The 23,845-nt window shown below is 38.8% G+C and overlaps 1 protein-coding gene and 1 pseudogene across 3 annotated transcripts; one reads left to right on the top strand and one right to left on the bottom strand.

Annotated features, from left to right (window-relative positions):
* Positions 1-5,474: 5,474 nt before the first annotated feature.
* On the bottom strand, positions 5,475-16,841 carry LOC126614416 (uncharacterized). Of its 3 annotated transcripts, none has more exons than XR_007620374.1 (9): positions 16,433-16,841; positions 15,804-15,860; positions 8,198-8,250; positions 7,879-7,930; positions 6,776-6,841; positions 6,635-6,694; positions 6,283-6,376; positions 6,152-6,196; positions 5,475-5,919 (listed from the first exon to the last, which is right to left on the bottom strand). XR_007620374.1 is itself a non-coding variant. In XM_050282076.1 (9 exons), exons 1-9 carry the CDS (start codon positions 16,548-16,550, stop codon positions 5,856-5,858), a joined length of 558 nt encoding a protein of 185 aa, XP_050138033.1. In that variant the 5' UTR covers positions 16,551-16,834; the 3' UTR covers positions 5,475-5,855. The 3 variants fall into 3 exon arrangements, 2 of the variants coding, with proteins under 2 accessions (XP_050138033.1, XP_050138034.1); XM_050282076.1 differs by having other exon boundaries at positions 6,334-6,376; positions 16,433-16,834; XM_050282077.1 differs by having other exon boundaries at positions 6,334-6,376; positions 16,439-16,831.
* A 3,836-nt stretch (positions 16,842-20,677) lies between these two features.
* On the top strand, positions 20,678-23,047 carry LOC126617102 (ATP synthase gamma chain 1, chloroplastic-like; annotated as a pseudogene).
* Positions 23,048-23,845: the final 798 nt, after the last annotated feature.

Below are 23,845 nucleotides of genomic sequence, written 5' to 3'. Positions count from 1 at the left end.
TGAAAGAATACCAGACTTATGGTTCTAGATACACTACCCTTTAGATAGATGTGTTAAATTGGACACTTATCTATGACAACACATCTGCGATGGAAAGACAAAGCATAATTAGGACACTTTACCTAACCAAGCATGGTTGCCTCAGCTTCAATCCCATCGACACCCCAGCCCGCAACTCCTAATCCATCAATCATGGTTGTGTGGGAATCGGTACCAAACACACCGTCAGGGTATAGAATTCCATTGGTGTTAAAAACAACCCTTCCAAGGAATTCCAAATTAACCTGCAAAATCATAATAAAGTGAAAATTGGCATGTTATACCTCTTATAAGTGAATTTTGCCAGAAATTTACACTCAACAACTAGAAAGTGTTTGGGTTAAAACTGCGACTTTGGGCTCAAAAGGAAGTTAGTCCAGAAGAAGGTATAGAAGGAAGGAAGCCCAAGGTTCAGCCGAAGCCCAGAAGGCGGAAGAAGCCCTTTTCCCGACTAAGTGCAGATCACTTGATCCACTTGCTCACCTACCTAGAAGTCAAATGGTGTAGACTAGCCAGCTAATCAGCCCAAAAGTACTTTACAATGGCAGTACAAGTAAAAAGTTGATGAGTCACTACCCTTCAGCCGCATTCGGGTAAGATCGGTGCTGCGGACAGTCAAACCAAATCATCTATAAAAGGGAAGGAGAAATCAGAGATAATGACACTCAATCAAACAAACAAATACACAAACTCTGCTCAAGCCAGATTTGCATACGAAGCTCCAAAAACCCTTTGTAAAAGCTCTGCTACCTTGTCTGAATCTTGTTGTAGTATCGATTCCCTCCTGTAAACTCATCTCCCAATCTCCCATTCTAGCTCTCAACCCCTTTGTAAATCACAAAGAGAGAAAGTTGCAAGACGATCAGCCTTGCCCGACAAGGTGAAACCTTGCCTGATCCTCTTTGTTCTGTCTTTTCATTCATAAAGCTAGTAATATGATGTATACTTCCATCTATATCCAAGTTATTTCTAGCAAGTTTATGATTAAAAGGTGTCTTGGTTCTTGAATCTGGTCGGTTTAATGGTGCCTAACCATGTAAAAGTAAAGTTGGAATATGCACTCATAGCTTGACTAGATCTAAGTTCTAACCTCTCGGGCATATAAGATTTATCAATCAAAAGTCCTTGGTCTCAAGGCATAAAAAATAACTTTATGTGTACTTAACCCATCCACGACAATCCTTGATAACAAGAAGTCTGAAGTTACTTGGGGCGCAAGTAATCAGCCTATTTCTTAGTTTTACTTCTGTTATATTATGATCGCCATACAACGCTTGAGTATAGAATTAATTTTGATGGGAAGCCTCAAGGCCTATACCTAAGGCCCTACAAAGGCACCTATCTGAGTTCGTTCTGCTCTTCGGGCTCGGGTGATTAAAGTATAATAGTTGTAATACTTCTGCAACAATGAACCAACCACTATATGTTCAAGTACTTGGTTAGCTTTGATTGCGAGCCTCAAGGCCTATACCTAAGGCCCTACAAAGGCACCTTTCATAGCTAACTTGGTCTCTTGGGCATATACAATTAAACTAAACATCTGGTTTACATCTGTCATGCTATAGACGGCAGTGGCATGCTTGAATACCTAAAGTTAATTTTGATTGTGAGCCTTAAGGCCTACACCTAAGGCCCCACAAAGGCACCTTTCAGAATTAACTCTGTCATTCTCTTACAACCCGCTAATAAGCAGAAGCCTGACAGACAATATCAACCGGCACCAACCTCTTGGAGAACTGTGTGCTCGTCGGCTAGGAAACGTCCCCATCGGAAATTCCTCCAGACGAACAGAAAGCCCTAATAATCGCACTTCAACAACTAACCTAAGAGGTTAAAGATTAATAACATCAGCTAGTGGGTAAGCCAAGTGACCCATTATTCATGCCATACAGCCAATTTCTTTACCTGATGGACAATTCCACAACCGGGAGGTACAACGAGCATGTTATGAAAAGCAGATGCTCCCCATTTGAGGAAAGCAAATCTCTCTTTATTCCTCTCAAATTCAAGTTCCATATTTTCCCTAAGTGCATTTTCAGTTCTTGCTACATCAACCTGGACTGAATGATCAAGGACAAGATCTACCGGAACCTGATGAAGATGTTATGTCAAACCCCATGAAACTAACCACTAAATAATTTCAAAGTCACAAATTGTAACCCAAAAGACAACCTCAAAAGTAATGTAGTACAATGCATTTCCTTTCAAGATTTTAGCTATCTATCGATATTGAACTACTCAAGAAGTTTGTGATGTGCATGGTTGAGAGAAATTACAAACCAATGGATTTATCTTGTTAGGATCCTTTCCAAGCTTCTTCAAGGCATCCCGGATACATGCAAGGTCAATCACGGCTGGTACTCCAGTAAAGTCCTGGGCAACAAACATAATGCCTTATATGGAGGTAGAAGACGTTTCAAAAACTAAATTAATCAAATTGATTGTTGAACACAGCTCCGAACCTGGGGAAGAACGCGAGCTGGCTTAAATGGAACCTCGAATTGCTTTGGCGATGTATTCTCCCAATCAACTATTTTCTCAACATCCTCCTTGGTCACCTGAAAATTGTCACAGTTGCGAATTGCAGATTCCAAGAGTATCTTTATAGAATAAGGAAACCTGTCTGTAGCACACAAAAAAGGTAAAAATTACTCCCATCAGTTTGAGATACTATTGTGGAGATAAATAAAGTTACTTGCGGATTCGTAAAGCATATATTTCATTCGCCGTTCCTAATAGCATCAATGGCAACTGAAAAATGATTTAAGAAAACCATTTCATTTCGTTAGTCCAAACACACAATAATATCAAGCGCAGTGATTCTGGGATCATTGAGAGCGGTAGACTGTAGAATTTTCCGAACTCGCCACCTCCAGGCTTTGGAAGACCGGTTAGTATTCCCTTATAAGCATTTTCAGAAGCTGAAGATCCTCGAAGCAAAAATATGAAACGTTATAATCCAAACCACGATGCAGTTGCATCAAGTAAGATATCAATGGCATTAAAAAGAAGGAAATAAATACTATGCAAATCTGAATGAAGTTGGTTCCGCCATAAAACCAATTAGTCATACGGAGAGCAGCCCAACTACTTATAACCGCATATGCAAGTTCTCATGTTTTCTCGATGTGAAATGCATATTGTCAACAAAAGAAAATTATTTGCCAAGTTTAACTCAAATCCCTTATAACGAACAAAAAACACACTTTAATGGTTACTTAATTGGGTCCAACATCCTAAATGTATATATATTAGTGAATTTAAGCATTTGAGACTATGTTACATCTTTACTACTACATTTTCTCAGCAGCCAAACAAACCATCATCATATAACACATTAGGAAACTTTATTAAACTAAAAAGAAGAAGAATTCAACACTCGGAAGAAAGGTCATTAAACAATTAGGGCAGCCTAAAAAGCAAACTACACATGATATATATGAAAGAAAGAAAATCATCATACATAACATTAGCATTAAACTAAACTAGTTAAGGAGTCGAAAGTGGATTGTCGTGGTGGATAGAGCATTCATTTTTAACCATTGAGTTTCGAGTTTAAACCCCTTCTCTTCTCTTAGTATAAGATAGTGATATCACTTGTAATAAAGAAAACAAAGCCGGTCAAGGAGTCGCTGTAGATGTAATATAGTTTGTACGTACGTATCGGCGACGGTGGCCATGAAGCAGCGCTGCAGATGCTTATGATGACGGATAAACGTAACCGAGGACGAGCTTATAGTAGAAGAACGCCCTGTAATAAAGAGTATACTAGACAGAAAAGGGAGTGCTCGAGAAGAAGATGCTGACGTGGCTTTGTACATGTGGCTATATATTTGTGTCTAGCTACTGCGGATGCACGATCGTATTGGGACGGTGGCGGTGGTGGAAGAACATAAATTTTCCCTTTGGAGCCAAGACAAAGTGGTGTGATTGATGTGTCTCATCCTTAAGAATGCATGTCACCGATGATGTGTCTCTTTGTTATGTAGCTTCATGGCTGTTCATTTTCCATTTTTTTTTTCAGATTTTTTCTTTTGTAGAACAGAACAGACACTAGAGTGATTTTCAGTTGTTCAGAATACGAGTGTTACATCACATATTATTTTATAAGTAATGAACACTTAAAATGTAAAATTTGTCTGCACGTATAATGATATATGATGTACTAATATGTGTTCCGAACACAAAAAAGTTTCTCCAAACACAGGAGGAATTCGCACCAAAGTTGCTATTACCAAGGGAAATGATACAAATTGTGTCGTTTTTTATACAACCATACAATATATTTAAATGAAAATGCTTTAACTTTAAGGAGTTCCTTCTCAAGATACTTTATGATCGATTTACGAAATTTTATGTTTATGATGGAAACCGACAAATATCACTCTGTAAATATCATCTATGCAAAAAAAATCAAATTAAAATAAAGTCGTTTAGTCAATTAATTGTAGTAAATAGAGGCAGCTCGTAAGATATTTACAGTATTCGACCGTTTGTGTTTTCACAGTTCGATAACTAAGGATTCCATATTTATTAATTTTTTTTACATAGATGATCTTTATATAGAGATTTATAACACAACAGTTCCGATCATAGGCACAGAATTTTGTGAATAAGTAACAAAGCATCTTGAAGAGAATCATCAATTAAGGAGCCAAGTAAAAAAAGTATCACTAAATTAGTGCTAAGTGACAAAGATTACTTGTAAGTGTGAGCTCTACGCAAAATATCAATTTACCTTCGACATATTATGTGTCCCTTTATCTCTTTTTGTGTTCTACTTTATCTCATTTTGTCGAACTAGTTTGAAAAAAAATGCTTGTTTGTTGACGTAGTTTGAAATTTTTGGTGTTTTCAACAGTGAAAGTATGGATGTGTTCAAGAAATTGTGAATAAAATCTGGGAAAAGGAAGATTTTTTTTTTTTTCACAGGATCTTAAGAATTCCGTGATCGTGATCGGGAGTTTTCATTTTTTTGTTTTTGTGTTAGGTTGAATTTTGATGTTTTAGATGTTCCAAATGTGTACACGAGTTGAAAAGAAGAAAGAGCCCTTGTCACGCTAAGCTACTGACTCTTTTAGCACAGTTATGTAATAAATTGAGAAAAGAAAAATGCATGAGGTAAATTGAGACACAATAAAAGACATTTTTAATTTTGTACTTTTGAATAACGTTTCAATTAAGTAGATGTAAGTTTAAATTTTACTAATAAACAACATAAGTAGTTTGCATAACATTAATATTAAGAACAAACCCTACTTTATGGTAATTTTGATTATATTTTGAGCAATTTTGTGTCCAGATTGTTATTTTAATATAGCTGGTCAGAAGTCAGAACTAATTAGTGTTAGGCGGAGCATGTTATAGTCAAATGTTTCAAACTGTTTCTATAAACCGAGTGTTTATTTGTGTAACTGCAGGCACTTGGAATGATATGGCATACAACCTTAAATTTATTTCTCAAGACCTTGATCACACAACAAAATTCTTACGCAAGTCTAGCGACTTCGATGTACATAAATGTAACCAAAATTTGGTGTATAACTCTGTATTCACTTGTCAAAAAACTAAAAATGAAGGATGTACTGTGCTTGTTTTTTATTTTCTTTGGATCTCAAGAGGGAAAGCAAAAATCAAATGCACTGCATTGTGCCACAAAAGAAGCTCCCTACAAGGAACCATACGGAGCTTCGCCAACATTCTAACAACTCAGCTATACTCTGGCACCGGCAGAACAAATCCGTGCATTATGCTTCGACACAAGGGTTAGCGTGGTCGGACCCTTAATTATGCATTACGGCATTATCAACTCGACTTCACGTTGGTGGCTGCCATGTCCCTGGCCTGAATGTTTGACCGGATCCTGTTAGCTCTGTAGACCTGGAAAAAAAAAAGTTCAACATGTAGTATCATCAATCCAGCACTCATTTTTAGGGAAAATGACATTCATCCTAATATATGTCGCCTTAAACTTGAAGATTTTGGGATTCTTTGTTTATAGATTTCAGAACAAGGGAATTCACAAATTCCAGTCATCATCATATTATTTATGATTTCAAGATGTAATTAGCGATGCTTGCGCAAACTTGCAGATGAGGAATATGGAACATACTCTGGAGCATCTTTTGCTTTCTTTGCCTCTTTCTCTTTGGAGTTCCTGTAACATATTAACAACACAACAATGTAAGCATAAAGACATGACATGGCCACAAAGAAACATGAAATATGGGTGATAAAACAAACTTGGGCAGGATATAGCGGTGGTGGTGTTGTTACGCATGTTAGCAGACCTACCTCACTCCTTCTGTGGCAACAGATTCTTCCTGATTTACACCACCTTTGGGAAGAAACAAGGAAAACAAATTAATATGCCATATTCTACCTCGAAAATACAATAATTAAGACAAAAAATTTTAATGCTCCGCAGAATCAATTAGGAACGAAGACTCCACAATCTTAAAAGATAGCCTTTAAATAAAAGTCCTCATTCTGCAAAACCTTTCTGTGAAAAAATCCATATAATCTGCCTAACTATATAAATTCTCATCCTAAACAATATGTATGTGAGGTGGGTAGGATACAAAAGACAAGTTACCTTCAGAAGATCCAGGAAATTGCCAAATGAAACTTTTCAAATCTGGACCTCCGGCTTTATCTATAAGCATAGCTCATAATAATGAATAATTGTATGAGCACAAGGGTACAGATATCATAAAGATTCCAGTAAGAAGCTGACCGGTGTTGATGATTTTGTGTGTACTGCATTCTCTTGCTTTCCTTTCCTCTTCTTCTTTCTTTAGAACTATGAGAAATAAAAGGCATAAAAGTTAAATATATGTTTCTTAAAATCTCTGTATCAAACAGAAAACCGAAAGTAAAGCAAAACCAACTTATAAGTATGTGACACCAATTTCCCACTGAAACTTTAAAGATGTCATGATAAGGAGACAAACTTGGTGAGGGAGTTGGAGGGAATTTTCAGAAAATTATCAACAATGGATTCATTGAGTAAAATCCAGAAAGCACTTAAAACTGATTTCAATCAACTTATCAAAATTATATGGCGGATCCCAATTTGGATCTGCATAACCCTTTCAAAGATACGGAGAACAGTGCATTAAGAGTAATCTGTTGACTGAGATCAAAACAAAATACAAATCCAACTTATAAGTATGTGACACCAATTTCCCACTGAAACTTTAAAGATGTCATGATAAGGAGACAAACTTGGTGAGGGAATTGGAGGGAATTTTCAGAAAATTATCAACAATGGGATTCATTGAGTAAAATCCAGAAAACTGATTTCAATCAACTTATCAAAATTATATGGCGGATCCCAATTTGGATCTGCATAACCCTTTCAAAGATACGGAGAACAGTGCATTAAGAGTAATCTGTTGACTGAGATCAAAACAAAATAGTTACCAGCTAACTGGTATAAAATTGACAGAGTTTCCAAAAAAAAAATAAAAAATTGCACATAAGAAATGAATGTAAGATAACTTCTTTTTTGCCACTGTTGCCAGCATTCAAGTATTTAGTATTTACAACTAAGAGGCCTATGTTAAGGCTGGTGAGGCTAATCTTGCACTACTAGCCATTATCTTTGGATGTGTGGACGTCTCTCACTCTCATTCTCTACATCTCTTCTCTTATCTCAGAAATTCATGACAAAGATATAAGACCTTAATATGCAACTATTACATCCCTCGATTCACTTATCCTACATTTTGATTAAAATTCCAACAGAAGATGATCTTGTAATAAAGGCTTCTTAGTAAACCTACAACTCAATGGTAGCAGAAGAAACCAGAAACTAATGGTAGAAATGACACATACGCGCAACATTCTGCCGGACTCGTTCATGTCTTGCTTCCAATTCTGCCAGTTCCTGAAGTGTAGAAAAGATTATCACACAAAAGAAACGAAACGACAATAACAAAATGTCTCTTAGACAAGAATTAGATAGAGGAAATGATATCAGGACCATCTAGGAAGATAAGATGGTGATTAAAAAGAAAATATTTCAGCTTTTTTACCTTTACCAACAAAAATAAACAATAACATAAAAATATTCCAGCTTTTTACCAACAAATCCAAACAAATTTCTCTTCTTTATCACACCAAGGAATTAAAGAGTAACATTTGTCAAGATTACCTCCGGTGTTGGAGCCCTTTTCCGCTGCCTGTTGAGCCAACATATCCACTCAACTAAAATGACAAAAGGAGTGAGCATAAAAAAAATAGAGGAAAAAATAAGGCCATAGAAACAATGCATTTCAAATGACATTGTATATCAAAAGTGTATATATGGATAGGTAGCCATATTTCAACACCCCAACATAGGGTACCCTTTTAGTTGATATGATACAACAACAACAACAACAACAAAGCCTTTTCCCACTAAGTGGGGTCGGCTATATGAATCCTAGAACGCCATTGCGCTCAGTTTTGTGTCATGTCCTCCGTTAGATCCAAGTACTCTAAGTCTTTTCCTAGGGTCTCTTCCAAAGTTTTCCTAGGTCTTCCTCTACCCCTTCGGCCCTGAACCTCTATCCCGTAGTCACATCTTCGAACCGGAGCGTCAGTAGGCCTTCTTTGCACATGTCCAAACCCATTTTGTGTACGTGTTGATGCTTCACCGCCCAACATTCTGTGTCATACAGCATCGCCGGCCTTATTGCCGTCCTATAAAATTTTCCCTTGAGCTTCAGTGGCCTACGACGGTCACACAACACGCCGGATGCACTCTTCCACTTCATCCATCCAGCTTGTATTCTATGGTTGAGATCTCCATCTAATTCTCCGTTCTTTTGCAAGATAGATCCTAGGTAGCGAAAACGGTCGCTCTTTGGTATTACCTGATCTCCGATCCTCGCCCCTAACTCATTTTGGCCTCCATTTGCACTGAACTTGCACTCCATATATTTTGTCTTTGATCGGCTTAGGCGAAGACCTTTAGATTCCAACACTTCTCTCCAAAGGTTAAACTTCGCATTTACCCCTCCTGAGTTTCATCTATCAACACTATATCATTTGCGAGAAGCATACACCAAGGAATATCATCTTGAATATGTCCTGTTAACTCATTCATTACCAACGCAAAAGGGTAAGGACTTCAGGATTGTTGATGCACAAAATCAGTGAGGACTTCGGTACAACAGAAAGTATTAAGTTATTGATCTGGTCATTAGTGTGGATAAGTATGTAAATGGATAGAGACAGGAAAGCAAACATAAGATGTACGTGGTTCACTCAGATTGGCTACGTCCACGGAGTAGATGAGTTCTCATTAATTGTGAAGGGTTTACACAAGTACATAGGTTCAAGCTCTCCTTTAGTGAGTACAAATGAATGATTTAGTACAAATAACATTAGGAAATATTGTGGGAGAATGATCTCGTAATCACGAAACTTCTAAGTACCGAAATGTGGTATCGTCTTCACTTGCCTTATCTGTCTCATAGGTAGATGTGGCATCTTCTCTGGAAGTACTCTTCCTCCATCCAGGGGTGGTATCTTTAACTGGTGGAGATGCACAAGGTAATGTATCAATTTCACTTGAAGCTTACTTGTAGTTTCAAGCTTGGTCAAGCGCAATACAAACCATGTAGTAGGAGTCCCCCAAGTCGCCGAGCTAGGGGATCTGCTGAAAGAGATGACAGACAAGGTAAGCAATCAGAGCTTCAACCAATCAGTCCCAAATCAGAAGTTTGATTTCGAGTTCCGGCTGATTGTTCTCATTCTCCCTATCTTGCAGGCAGCATGAAGGATAAAGAGAAGAAAAAGAGAATAGATGATATGAGATACTTTTGCTTTTGAAGAAATAACTTTTCACAGGCTTATTCTTGAACTGGGCTGGGCTGGAGGGTTTTCTGGTTTCCTCCAGAGTATAAGACCGACTGAAGAATTTGAAGGTCAAAACAAGTCCATCAAATCTAGAGTACGTTCGACCCTGCTGATATGAGATACTTTTGCTGTTGACAAAGTAGTGGATGTATCGGCACGTGTTCTGTTACGTTTGTGTCCACATGCTTCCTTGTATCCTTCTTACTTTCCCTATCGGTTCCTCAGGCAGATGTGGTATCTTCTCTGGAAGCATAAGATGTTAAAGATGAGTACTCGAGAGCAATGCCAGGTAAGTAATCAGGTAAAGGGTTCCAGGCAGTCAGTTCCTGACTGGAAGCTTGATTCCAAGTGCTGACTGATTGCTCTCTTTCTCCTTGTCTTGCAGGTAAGAACAAGGCCAAAGGAAAGATAGGGAAAAAGCATGATATGAGATACTCTTGCTTTTAACCCTGATGATATGAGATATTCTTACTCTGGTGTAGCTTGTTTGCAGAGGTATTATCGGGGGGAAAGAAAGCTGAGTATTTCGAGAAGCTTCGTTGAAAGTGCCCTCTCAGATATGAGGAAGGGTTGAGCATTTTTGCAGGTCTGCCTGTCCGTTGAGGATGGGGGTCCACATATATAGGAGTCTCCCTAACAAGTAGTAATGCTATTCCTTTACCCTGCTTGGTCATAGCACGGTAGTGGGAGCTGCCAGCTTCACGTGTGTCAGAGCACTTTGAAAAAGTGGTCTGTGGTATCTGGAAAGCTGATGTTGCGTGTGAAGATTACAGACAAGCTTTATCCAAGGAGATCTAGATCTCGAAGTTGAGAAAGCAGTGCCTCTTCGGTTTTCGAACAAGCAATTCTGTCAGGGATCTGGCTCTCGAGATTCGGAGAACGGTGCCTCTTCGATTTTTGAGAGAGCAATCCTACTGGGAGTCTGACTCTCGAGATTCGGAGAGCGGTGTCTCTTCGATTTTTGAGAAAGTAATCATGTTGGGAGTCTGGCTCTCGAGAGGTTTACACACAGGAACTTTCCAATTATCCAGCAGTGATGCTGTTCCTTTACCCTTGTGGGTAATAATATGATAGCTAGACCTTCAAAATTTATGTGTCTAAACTTTGTTAGTGTTGTTTCTTTGCTATTCTTTTACCCTTCTTGGTCATAGCGATGTAGTGGGAGCTGCAAGCTTCACGTGTCTAAACTTTGTCAGAGATCTTTGGCAAAGTTATCTGTGGTACCCATGAGCTGATGGTGCGTGTGAAAAGTGGATGATTGAACAGTAAGATTCACGTGCTTTCTACTTCACCAGAAATCTTCAACAGAATGCCCGTAATTTCAGCAAAGTTGAGTGTGCATGTGACAGGTGTTGACAAGGCTGAAAAAAAACAGGTGCCTCTTCGATTTCTGAGATTGGCCCTCGTGGTCTTTGAGCAGCCTAGCTTTTGAGAAAGCAAGCACCTCTTCGATTTCTGAGATCAGCCTTCGTGGTCTTTGAGCAGCCCAGCTTTTGAGAAAGCAAACGCCTCTTCGATTTCTGAGATCGGCCCGCGTGGTCTCTGAGCAGCCCAGCTTTTGAGAAAGCAAACGCCTCTTCGATTTCTGGGCAGACGCCTCTTCGATTTCTGAAGCTTCGTCGAGTGCAGATTTTTATAGAGGCTGGCATTAAGTTTCAAAGCACACTTGAATCTTCACCAGTAGAAGCTCCCTTCTTGCACTTCTAAGATCTTGATTTGTCCGACCTCTTCTCTCTTCAACACCTTTGAAAATGTCTAGCCCCGCCGACCGTCGTTTTGACTTGAACCTTGTTGAAGAGGCAGCCACGCCTTCTCCAGACAACATATGGCGCCCATCCTTCTTATCTCCTACTGGTCCTCTTACCGTTGGGGATTCGGTGATTAAGAATGATATGACCGCTGCGGTGGTGGCCAGGAACCTTCTCACTCCCAAAGAATACAGACTACTTTCCAAATGGTCTGATGAATTGGCTGTTAAGGATTCTCTGGCTCTGAGTGTTCAGTGTGCAGGTTCTGTGTCTAATATGGCCCAACGCCTATTTGCTCGAACCCGCCAAGTTGAATCATTGGCAGCTGAAGTGATGAGTCTCAAACAAGAGATTAGAGGGCTCAAGCATGAGAATAAACAGTTGCACCGGCTCGCACATAACTAAGCTACAAACATGAAGAGGAAGCTTGACCAGATGAAGGAATCTGATGGTCAGGTTTTACTTGATCATCAGCGGTTTGTGGGTTTGTTCCAAAGGCATTTATTGCCTTCGTCTTCTGGGGCTGTACCGCATAATGAAGCTCCAAATGATCAACCTCTAACGCCTCCTCCTTTTAGGGTTCTGTCCAGTACTGAGGCTCCGAATGATCCCCCTCCGGTGCCTTCTCTTTCTGGGGCTCTACCGACTGCTGAGACTTCTCCTAAGCAACCTTTGTGAAGGCTCCCTCTTGTTTGTTTATTTTAACTCATGTATATGTACATATTTATAACTTATCGGAGATATCAATAAATAAGCTTTGCTTCATTTCCAACGTATTGTGTTAAATACACCAAAGCCTTCTTCACTGAGTAGGGTCGGCTATATGAATCTTAGAACGCCATTGTGCTCGGTCCTGTGTCATGTCCTCCGTTAGATCCAAATACTCTAAGTCTTTTCTTAGAGTCTCTTCCAAAGTTTTCCTAGGTCTTCCTCTACCCCTTCGGCCCTGAACCTTTGTCCCGTAATCGCATCTTCTAACCGGAGCGTCAGTAGGCCTTCTTTGCACATGTCCAAACCACCGTAACCGATTTTCTCTCAACTTTCCTACAATTTCGGCTACTCCTACTTTACCTCGGATATCCTCATTCCTAATCTTATCTTTTCTCGTGTGCCCACACATCCAACGAAGCATCCTCATCTCCGCTACACCCATTTTGTGTACGTGTTGATGCTTCACCGCCCAACATTCTGTGCCATACAGCATCGCCGGCCTTATTGCCGTCCTATAAAATTTTCCCTTGAGCTTCAGTGGCATACGGCGGTCACACAACACGCCGGATGCACTCTTCCATTTCATCCATCCAGCTTGTATTCTATGGTTGAGATCTCCATCTAATTCTCCGTTCTTTTGCAAGATAGATCCTAAGTAGCGAAAACGATCGCTCTTTGGTATTTCCAGATCTCCGATCCTCACCCCTAACTCATTTTGGCCTCCATTTGCACTGAACTTGCACTTTATATTCTGTCTTTGATCGGCTTAGGCGAAGACCTTTAGATTCCAACACTTCTCTCCAAAGGTTAAGCTTCGCATTTACCCCTTCCTGAGTTTCATCTATCAACACTATATCGTCTGCGAAAAGCATACACCAAGGAATATCATCTTGAATATGTCCTATTAACTCATCCATTACCAACGCAAAAAGGTAAGGACTTAAGGATGAGCCTTGATGTAATCCTACAGTTATGGGGAAGCTTTCGGTTTGTCCTTCATAAGTTCTTACGGCAGTCTTTGCTCCTTCATACATATCCTTTATAGCTTGGATATATGCTACTCGTACTCTTTTCTTCTCTAAAATCCTCAAAAGAATGTCTCTTGGGACCCTATCATACGCTTTTTCCAAATCTATAAAGACCATGTGTAAATCCTTTTTCCCATCTCTATATCTTTCCATCAATCTTCGTAAGAGATAGATTGCCTCCATGGTTGAGCGGCCTGGCATAAACCCGAATTGGTTGTCCGAAACCCGTGTCTCTTGCCTCAATCTATGCTCAATGACTCTCTCCCAGAGCTTCATTGTATGACTCATTAGCTTAATACCCCTATAGTTCATGCAATTTTGTACGTCGCCCTTATTCTTGTAGATAGGCACCAAAGTGCTCTTTCGCCACTCATTTGGCATCTTCTTCGTTTTCAAAATCCTATTGAAAAGGTCAGTGAGCCATGCTATACCTGTCTCTCCCAAGACTTTCCACACTTCGATCGGTATATCGTCTGGGCCCACTACTTTTCTATGCTTCATCTTCTTCAAAGCTACAACCACTTCTTCCTTCCTGATTCGACGATAAAAAGAATAGTTTCTACACTCTTCTGAGTTACTCAACTCGCCTAAAGAAGTACTCCCTTCATGTCCTTCATTGAAAAGATTATGAAAATAACCTCTCCATCTGTCTTTGACCGCGTTCTCTGTAGCAAGAACCTTTCCATCCTCATCCTTGATGCACCTCACTTGGTTTAGGTCCCTTGTCTTCTTTTCCCTTGCTCTAGCTAGTTTATAGATATCCAACTCTCCTTCTTTGGTATCTAGTCGCTTATACATATCGTCATAAGCCGCTAACTTAGCTTCTCTCATAGCTTTCTTCGCCTCTTGCTTCGCTCTTCTATACCTTTCACCATTTTCATCGGTCCTGTCCTTGTATAAGGTTTTACAACATTCCTTCTTAGCCTTCACCTTTGTTTGTACCTCCTCATTCCACCACCAAGATTCCTTTTGGTGTGGAGCAAAGCCCTTGGACTCTCCTAATACCTCTTTTGCTACTTTTCGGATACAACTAGCCATGGAATCCCACCTTTGGTTAGCTTCCCCCTTTCTATCCCACCCACACTGGGTGATTACTTTCTCTTTGAAAATGGCTTGTTTTTCTCCTTTTAGATTCCACCATCTAGTCCTTGGGCACTTCCAAGTCTTGTTCTTTTTTCTCACTCTTTTGATATGTACATCCATCACCAACAAGCGATGTTGATTAGTCAAGCTCTCTCCCGGTATAACTTTGCAATCCTTACAAGTTATACGATCCCCTTTCCTCATTAGAAGAAAATCTATTTGTGTTTTTGACGACCCACTCTTTTAGGTGATCACATGTTCTTCTCTCTTCTTAAAGAAGGTGTTGGCTAAGAAGAGATCATATGCCATTGCAAAATCCAAGATAGCTTCCCCATCCTCGTTTCGCTCCTCAAAACCATGGCCACCATGAAAACCTCCATAGTTGCCTGTCTCCCTGCCCACGTGTCCATTTAAATCTCCTTCTATAAATAACTTCTCCGTCTAGGCAATTCCTTGCACCAAGTCTCCAAGGTCTTCCCAAAATTTCTCCTTCGAACTCGTATCCAACCCTACTTGAGGTGCGTACGCACTAATCACATTGATGAGTTCTTGTCTTATTACAATCTTGATTGCCATGATTCTATCTCCTACCCTCTTGACATCTACAACATCTTGTGTCAAGGTCTTGTCCACGATGATGCCAACACCGTTTCTCGTTCTATTAGTGCCCGAATACCAAAGTTTAAACCCTGAGTTTTCTAGATCCTTTGCCTTAAGACCAACCCACTTAGTTTCTTGTAGGCACATAATATTTATCCTTCTCCTCACCATAACTTCCACTACTTCCATAGATTTTCCCGTTAAGGTTCCTATATTCCACGTTCCTAAACGCATTCTACTCTCTTGAACTCTACCCTTCTGTCATAGCTTCTTCACCCTCCCCCGTCCAATAGAATCAAAGTACTTCTTTTGTGTGTCCTGTGTACAGTTGATAGGAGCATATGCTCCCAAACAACTTTGAGTGGAGTCGTTCGAAAAGAAGTTTCTATGGCCCCCTTGCTCATTTAACATTGCATTCGGGTGCCGATGAAGATACAGCGACCCTTGCTCACTTATCACTGTGCTCGGGCCACACAGCGCGCCACTTACGGGTGACGCCCTAGCTTTAGTGCGATTTCGTTCTGGATTCATTTTCATAAGGATTCGACGTATTGTGGAGTGCCAGCTGTTGACTACCTGACGCCCTCCCCCTCCTCCTTTACCCGGGCTTGGGACCGGCAATGTAAGATAAACTTACACAGGCGGAGTTTTAGTTGATATGATAACTCAAAGAAAAATATTTCCGAAGCAAGTGAACCAAGGATTTGAAACTGAACAAAAGTTGTATCAGGTCCAAAGAAAGTACCTGGAATTGAGGTCGGATCGTCCTCACCCTTGAATGCCACCCATCTTTTCTCTTTCACTAGCGTGTCAACGAGAATGGACAAAAAGAAAAAAAGAGCATTAGGTGTACTAACAGCTTCATTATTCTTCATGCTATACCACATTGTAATCAATTATCTTACCCTTGACAAACAACTCAATGCAAACTTTAGTATTTCATTTCATAGATAAGAAACATTCAGCTCAACTAATCAGAACACATGCCTTAGAAACTAATGAACGGTTAACAGGAGATGTTAGCTATGATGGCTTCCATTTTATGAATTAGACAGAATGAATTCCACTTCTCTAACTACAGCTCCTAGAGTGAAAAAAACCTTTATCTAATGCGTTTGTTCCAAAACAAAATATAGGAACAATGCAATTACCAAATTAAGAAATGCAATCATAAATCAAAACAGAGTTCGTTTCACACCTAAAAAAAGTCAATGCAATTCCTTTATCCCCGTGTAGCAAATTTTGAAGCACAATAATGGCAACCCAATTGGCAAATTCAAGAGATTCAATCACAAAAACTCAAGCTGAACAAAACCAATGAGCCATAATGCAGCATAAACGAAAACAAAAAACAGTAGGGAGGGAGAGAGAGACTTTTACTGATGCCATCGACCTCCTCTTTTCTGGCAAAGTAACGGTTGCCAGCTTTGTCCATTCCCACCATAGTCCGATTGGTAAAGAACCCAGCAACCTTCTGAAACAGCTTCGACATTTCTCTCCCCAATTTCAAATCATATTTCAAAAGGGATTCACTGAAACATTACCAGCATCGTGTTCGATGCCCAAGAATTGCAGTCCAATGTTTGGTTTGTGTTTCTAAGGCAGTCGTAGTTTGCAGGAGAAAGTGCTACAGCATCGTCCTGGAGTCAGTAATTAGTCCCTCCAAAGCCAGTACTCGTCGGCGGTCCAAATAACACCGTATAGGCCTCCTTGTCGCGGTGGTTGGTCGTTGGTGTTTCGGGGTGCAGCTTGTACAGTTCAAAACTGTAAATTCTTTTGCTTTTACTTTTACAGTCCTTGTAATTATTTGCAGTCCTAAAATCTTAATGAGATTCACATTTTTACTCTTCTTATATTTTTAATTTATTTATTCGACTAAATTTTAGTAATAGGCCATTAATTTTAATTTAATTGGACCAATGATCTTTCGACGAAAAATTTATTATTATTGATCTCTCAACTCATCAAAACGTGGAGCTATGGTCCCTCAATTAAAAATTCATTACCATTGGTCCCTCAATTTAATCTAACTGAATAAATGGTCCCTTAACTTTTACTCAATTGAATCAATGGTCCCTCAAACTTTAACCCAATTGTAGCAATGATCATTCCAACATAACTTACTTTGACAAAATTTTCAAGAAGTTGACGAAAAAAAACTATAGTTACACGTTTTGATTAGTTGAGAGACTCTAATTGTAGCAATTGTTTTTCCAATATAATTTATTTTGACAAAATTTTGACGAAAATGATTATAGCTACTGTTCGTGGCGGGAATTTCCGTGGGGAATGCTTCCTGGCCGACGAGCACACAGCTCCCCGAGAGGTTGGCGCCGGTTGATGCTTTCTATCATGCTTCTGCTTTACTGGTGGGCCTGTCGGGCAAAGCCTGTAGGGCAAGGCTTGTCGGGTAAGGCTGAAAGAGAAGGACAGAGTTAACTTTGAAAGATGCCTTTGTGGGGCTTTGAATGTAGGCCTTGAGGCTCACGATCAAGATTAACTTTGAATTGCTCAGGCGTGCCACTACCATCTTCAGCATGGTAGATGTAGAACGGATGTTTGAGTTTTAATTATATATATTTGAGAGACTATGTTAGTTATTGACAGGTGCCTTTGTGGGGCCTTAGGTGTAGGCCTTGAGGCTTCCCATAAATAACTAACTTAGTACTCAAACACATAAGGTTCCTTTTATGAGTTATATGGGTCTTATAACCATTATACTTCTGATTACCTGAGCTCAAAGAGCAGAATGAATCCAAATAGGTGCCTTTGTGGAGCCTTGAATAGGCCTTGAGGCTTCCCATCAGAACCTCTTCTATACTCAATGTTCTTGCCCGAGAAATAGGATGAATCCAAATAGGTGCCTTTGTGGGGCCTTGAATAGGCCTTGAGGTTTCCCATCAGAATTCATCCCGTACTCGAATGTTATATGGTCATCATAATATAACAGAAATAAAACCAAGTGGCAGGTCGATTACTTGCGCCCCAAGTAACTTCGGACTTTTTGTTATCAAAGCTTGTAGTGGATGGGTTAAGTCCACATCAGGTTTTTTTTATGCCTTGAGGCCAAGGACTTTTTAGGGTGATCAAATCTTATATGCCCGAAGGCTTAGAACTTAGATCTAACTTGAACTGTGAAGACATATTCAAATAGGATTCAAGCGCTGAGAGAGTTTTTTAATAGCCATATTACTAGAAATAACTTGGATACAACTTGTAGTATACAACATATTGCTAGGCTAAAGAATGAAAAGACAAAAACAAAGGAGGTCGGGCAAGGTTTAACCTTGTCGGGCAAGGCTGATCGTCTTGCAACTTCCTATCTTTGTGGGTTAACAGAAGGTTTGAAGGCTTAGAAAAGGGGTTGGGAAATGAGTTTGCAGAAAGAAAATCGATACTACAGCAGGTGTTGAACAGGGTAGCAGAGCTATTACAAAAGGTTTATCCCAAAAGGGATGAAGGCTTGGGCTAACTACAGCTTCATTTTGAAGGCAAATCTGGCTTTGAGCAGAGTTTGTGCTTTTTCTTGTTTGTTTGTTTGAGTGTCCTTGATTCTGACTTTTCTTTCTCCTTTTATAGACACCTTGGCTTGGCCTCCTGTAGCAATAATCTTGCCCGAATGTAGTTTGAATGATAGTGACTCATCAACTATTTACTTGTACTGCCATTTAAAAGTACTTTTTGGGCTGATTACTTGGCTGGTCTATACCACTTGGCCATTGGGTAGGTGAGCAAGTAGTCTGCATGGCCTGCACCTAGTCGGAAACGGGCTTCTCCTGTCTTCTGGACTTCGGCTGGGTTTTGACTGGCCTTGACTGGGCTTCTTCCTTTTAGGCTGCTATTTGGGCCAACTTCCCCCGAGCCCAAAGTTTAAGTTTTGATCCAAACAGCTACATATTTTGATAAGTTAAAGGATCAATGATAATTGATTTTTAGTTGAAGAAGCATTGCTACAATTTATTCTCATGTTTTTAACGAGATTTACATTTTTCCTCTACTTCACTTAAAAGTAAGTGATCTTAGTTTGACTGTCGTATAAAAAGAATTTGAATCATATTATTGCTAACTCATTGTAAGAACGAATCTACTACTCATCTAGGGTAGATAATATTGTTTGTTCGGGAAAAAAAAAACTTCATTAGATAAAACTTCTTCTTTCCAACCTGTCCGATGTTTCAAAAAAAAAAGAACATAGAATTTGATGATTAGTTTATTACTTAAGATTTGATAAACGTGTTCATTTATATTGATGATACATCATTTACAAATTTTGTCTCTAAATTTAGTTTCTCTAGCATTATCCTTTTCAACGACATTGAAGACCCAGGCATGCAAGTGCATGGTACAATGAGTAATGTTGGACTTATCACCTATTTATATTATTATTTGTAATATTGTTCTAATAGAGGTAAAGTCCGTCAATGCATGTGAGTCTCATTTCTATTAGAGATATGATACAATTAATGGAGAATTTTTTCAATGTGATGGGAACACTACTCAATACATCAAGTGTCATAATACAAGTGGTTAGAAACTGAAAAAAAAAATTCTCTAACTACTTGTATTATGACACTTGGTGTACCAGTCTGTTTTCCCGACACATTAAAAATCTCTCCAATTATAACATAAATATGTGGTAAGAGTAACATTTTTATTGTACAAAACTATCCAAAAAATAAAAAATCCTCAGCTCCACCAACAATTTGACTCCCGAGTCCACAAATCTCAGGAGTAAATTTCCACCAGCAAAAATGTTATTGCAAAGATCCGATTTTCAGAAAAGAAAAAAAAATCAATTGTGATGCTTTCGTAAAGTTTAATCCGATAAGGCTTTTGCAGAGATTTGAATTTGTTCAATCTCTGCAAAAGTAGAACCAGAACCCAATGGCTGTGTCCAATTCAATCCTCAGGGTCTCTACAAAACGAGTATTTATCAAATATAGCAAAAAAACGTTTAATATCAAAAAAGTCACTTTTTATAAAAACTTTTAAATATATTCAAAATTTCACTTAAATAGACACAAATGCTCTCAAACTTAATAATCAAATAAATTAAAGGTTTTTTAGCCACAGTCACCTCAAAGCTCCAGTCCAACTTCACTTTCGCTCCTACACTTCACCATCTTAACCCTATCCCCTTCAACCCCCTCATCACCGACATTGAGCGTCGTTGTGGTTACTGCAAGTGGGAGCAGCAATATTTCAATCATGCCTTCAATGCCTTCTTTCTTCCCATGACCCGAGTCTCTACCCCCGTCGCCAATTCATGAACACATAATCTCTTTCCGAATCGCATCAATTCTTTATAATCTTCGAACCCAATTGGAGAAGGAAAATTTTAAGAAAGAACCACTAAATTTATCTCAGGGTGCGGAAATTTGGATTGGAAGGTGGAGGGTTTGGATTGTGAGAGAATAAGGGTTTAGGTAGGTTAGGGTTTTGATTTTGGCATGTCTGTTATATTTACCCACCAAATGAAGAAGACGACTTCTTTTAATTTTTTTAAATTTTTTATTTATAATTTTTATTTTTCTTACTAATATCACTTTTAGTTTTAAATATAAAAATAGTTTTTAAAGTTAATCCACATGTCGTTATATGATTGTATTTGTGAGACCCATGTGGCACCACATCATCGCACTAACAGGGCAATTGGCAGATTTTTAACGAAGAGAGAAAAATGATCACGATTGATAAATTTAGAGAAAGACTAAAATGATTCACGATAGACAAATTCAATGACACTACTATTGATTTTCATTGTTAAGGACCAGATGAAGGAGTTATGTCAATGTCACGAACCATTTTAGCTAAAAAGCCTTTAATTTATTTAATTGTTAAATTTAAGGGTATTTGTGTATATTTAAGTGAAATTTTGGATATATCTAAAAGTTTTTATAAAAATTGACATTTTTAAAATTAAAGGTTAATTTTTTGCTATATTTGATAAATACTCCTGCAAAACCCCCAATTTCTAACACGTTAGAAACCTTAAACCCCTTTTTTCCCTAAATTTACCCAGTCTCCCTAACCTTTCAGTTCTCAATCTTCAGTAATCCACTGCGGTTTGCATGAGCTTCGGGTCTGAATTGATTCCATAAAAAATACCCAGAAAATCACCAAAGCCATGAAGCTCGTGGCAGCTACCAGGGTTCCAAGGGCCCAGGAAGCAGTCATCAATGGCCGAACCTTTGCTAAGACGCTTGTGGAGGTCCTATACGACATCAATGAGCGGCTTTAGTGTGAAGACATTGATGTCCCTCTAGCAAATGTTAGGCCTATAAGGAAGTTACCATTGTTGTGATCACCGATGATCGAGGCTTCTGCAGCAGTTTCAACAACTCTGGGGTAAAAAGGCCGAGTCTCAAATTGCAGAACTAAAGAAATTTGGGTTGGATATCATTATGATCAGTGTTGGAAAAAAAGGTAACTCGTATTTTTTGCGTAGGCCTGAGATTTGTGTTGATAGGTTTATTGAATGTGGGTTATTTGCAGCAACAAAAGAGGCTTAGGTCATTGCCGATGACATTTTTTCGCTATTTGTTGGCAAAGAAGTTGATAAATTTGAGCTTGTGTAGACTAAATTCGTGTTGTTGGTGAAATCTAAACCAATTATTCATACATTGCTTCCATTGTCGTCGAAGGGAGAGGTTGTTGATGTGTATGGGAATAGTGTTGATGCAATGGAGGATGAGTTCTTTAGGCTGACAACTAAGGAAGGCAAACTGAGTGTGGAGGGGAGAGTGTGAAGGTAAAGAGGGAAAGGCTTTCACCAGTTATGGAATTTGAAAAAGACCCTGTTCTGATTCTTAATGCCATGATCCCTCTACTTGAGCAGTTGATAGGAGCATATTTATGCAACTTAGTTAGCTTGTTTTCTTGCATTTTCATAGCGAGTTTGTGTTTATTATAGTGATTTAAACTATTTTTGTGTGTTTGTAGGTCTAATTGGCAAAGTTGGCAAGAAATTGCATTTTGAAGCATTTTAGAGCACTTTTGGGCTGAATTGGATTGCATGAGTGTGGAGCACAAGGAATGGACGTTTTTGAAGATCAAATGAAGCTAGGAACATGCTAAAGAGATGGAGAAATCAATTCAAGACTTGGAAGATGAATAATCAGTCCCCTCCTTGCTCCTGTTTCTCGTTGGTTCCTTCATGTTTGTGCCTAAAATTTAATTGGCTTCTTTCCCACAAGGTGGGAGTTCAATTAACTTATAAACCAAAATATAATTAACCAAATTCAAACGTCTGTAACTATACCGTTATAATCCGGACTCGCAAACAGCTTTCGCCTATACGCTCATAGTGACGAGTACTACAAGGATATGCTAAAAAAAATAAGTCCCACGTCTCTCTAATCGATGGTCAACGAAGTTTAAAATCTTTGACCATCGATTCGTTAAAAATCTGATTGATAATGTCACGTGGCATGCCGTCATTCGTTAAAAATCTGATTGAAATCTATCCTCAAAGATTGTAAAGAGATTGTGACACGTGGTGCAGCGTGATTGGTTAAAAATCTTACCGGAAATCTATCCTCAATGATTTTGAAAAGGTAACAACATGTGGCACGACGGCATTGGATAAAAATTTTATCGAAATCTATCACCAAAAATTGTTTTTTTAGATAATGACACATGGCGCAACAAGAACGATTAAAAATTTTATCCGAAATTACAAATAAAATTATTTTGTATTATTTTATAAAATAAAAAATAATATTGCCTATTGCCATGGCTATTCAGTTAGGGATAGAGATGCAAAATGTAATTACTATTCATTAAAAGCAATTACTGTTCATTAGAGGGGATTCAATAGAAAGTTGCCCTAGGGCCCTTTGATACGCTGGAGTTGCTCTAAAGGAGTTGGAGTAATATCAGGATCTTCCTCTCCTTGTTCTTTGTTCATTTTTGTGCCATATTGTTCATGATGAAAGTTTTGTGATTGAATTCATTAGGCAATTTTCTAGACGAAAACAATCAGAATAGCTAGAGAGTTTCTTAATTGTTCAACGAGATTAATAACACGGAGAAATATATCTCATTCTTGTTCTATCCTAACAGTATAGTGCAGTTTCTTCCATGCAATGACTCATTTTCTTTCTTGTTCAAATGATTGAGAGTGCATTGCTAGTTATTGAATTCACCCTACTCTTACACAAACACAGAAAGTAAAAAAATAGCAGATCCTGTTATTTGCGATTTTGAATTGTTGTCGGGATTGGAGCTTCATATGTGAATCATATATTTTCATCTTCTACTTCTCTGACTAAACATGCTCAATTGATTGTGTCCACAGATCAGAAATGTGGAGTTACAGATGATTTCACCTAGCAAAAACTACAAAATCATGTATTCTTGAAATCTTGTGCTAATGAAATCTGGTTCTTTGTAGATGTTTCGGTTTCTTTCGTTGTATGCATTATTGTAGTTAGAAAGACTGTTTCGAGACACTGATGGGGAAATTTGGATAGAACTTTGTCATGCCTGGGAAAGAACTCAATCAGGAACTTATCATTTGGACGGTAATTTCTCATTTCCTAGGGAAAGAACAAGACGAGATTATGGTTCTTATTAGCTAAACACTGTTGATCGTGACTGCCGTATATTTTGTACTGAAGGAGTTGTCTTTTTTTTTGGGGAAATAATTTGATTCATATGCAGCTTTCAAGAATCTACGACCTTGCCAAAAATCAAGATCTTCTCCTCCTAATATAACACGCTCCCATTGATTAGGGAGTAATATAAACTTACAATCTCAGAACAAAGTTGCTAAGCCTTTTCCTG

This window comes from Malus sylvestris, chromosome 3 (assembly GCF_916048215.2).
Source record: "Malus sylvestris chromosome 3, drMalSylv7.2, whole genome shotgun sequence".
NCBI lineage: Eukaryota > Viridiplantae > Streptophyta > Magnoliopsida > Rosales > Rosaceae > Malus > Malus sylvestris.
Note: the sequence above shows the minus strand (reverse complement) of the source record. Positions and strands in the feature narration are given on the sequence as shown.

What these genes read in the sequence shown, in the direction of transcription:
- LOC126614416 (XM_050282076.1), bottom strand. Translation starts at nt 16,550, where the DNA reads ATGTCGAAGCTGTTTCAGAAGGTTGCTGGGTTCTTTACCAATCGGACT. An exon ending in ATTTCCTGGATCTTCTGAAG is followed by an intron (nt 6,377 to 6,634) that starts GTAACTTGTCTT and finishes TTCTTCCCAAAG; the next exon opens with GTGGTGTAAATCAGGAAGAA. An exon ending in AAAGCAAAAGATGCTCCAGA is followed by an intron (nt 5,920 to 6,151) that starts GTATGTTCCATA and finishes TTTTTTTTCCAG; the next exon opens with GTCTACAGAGCTAACAGGAT.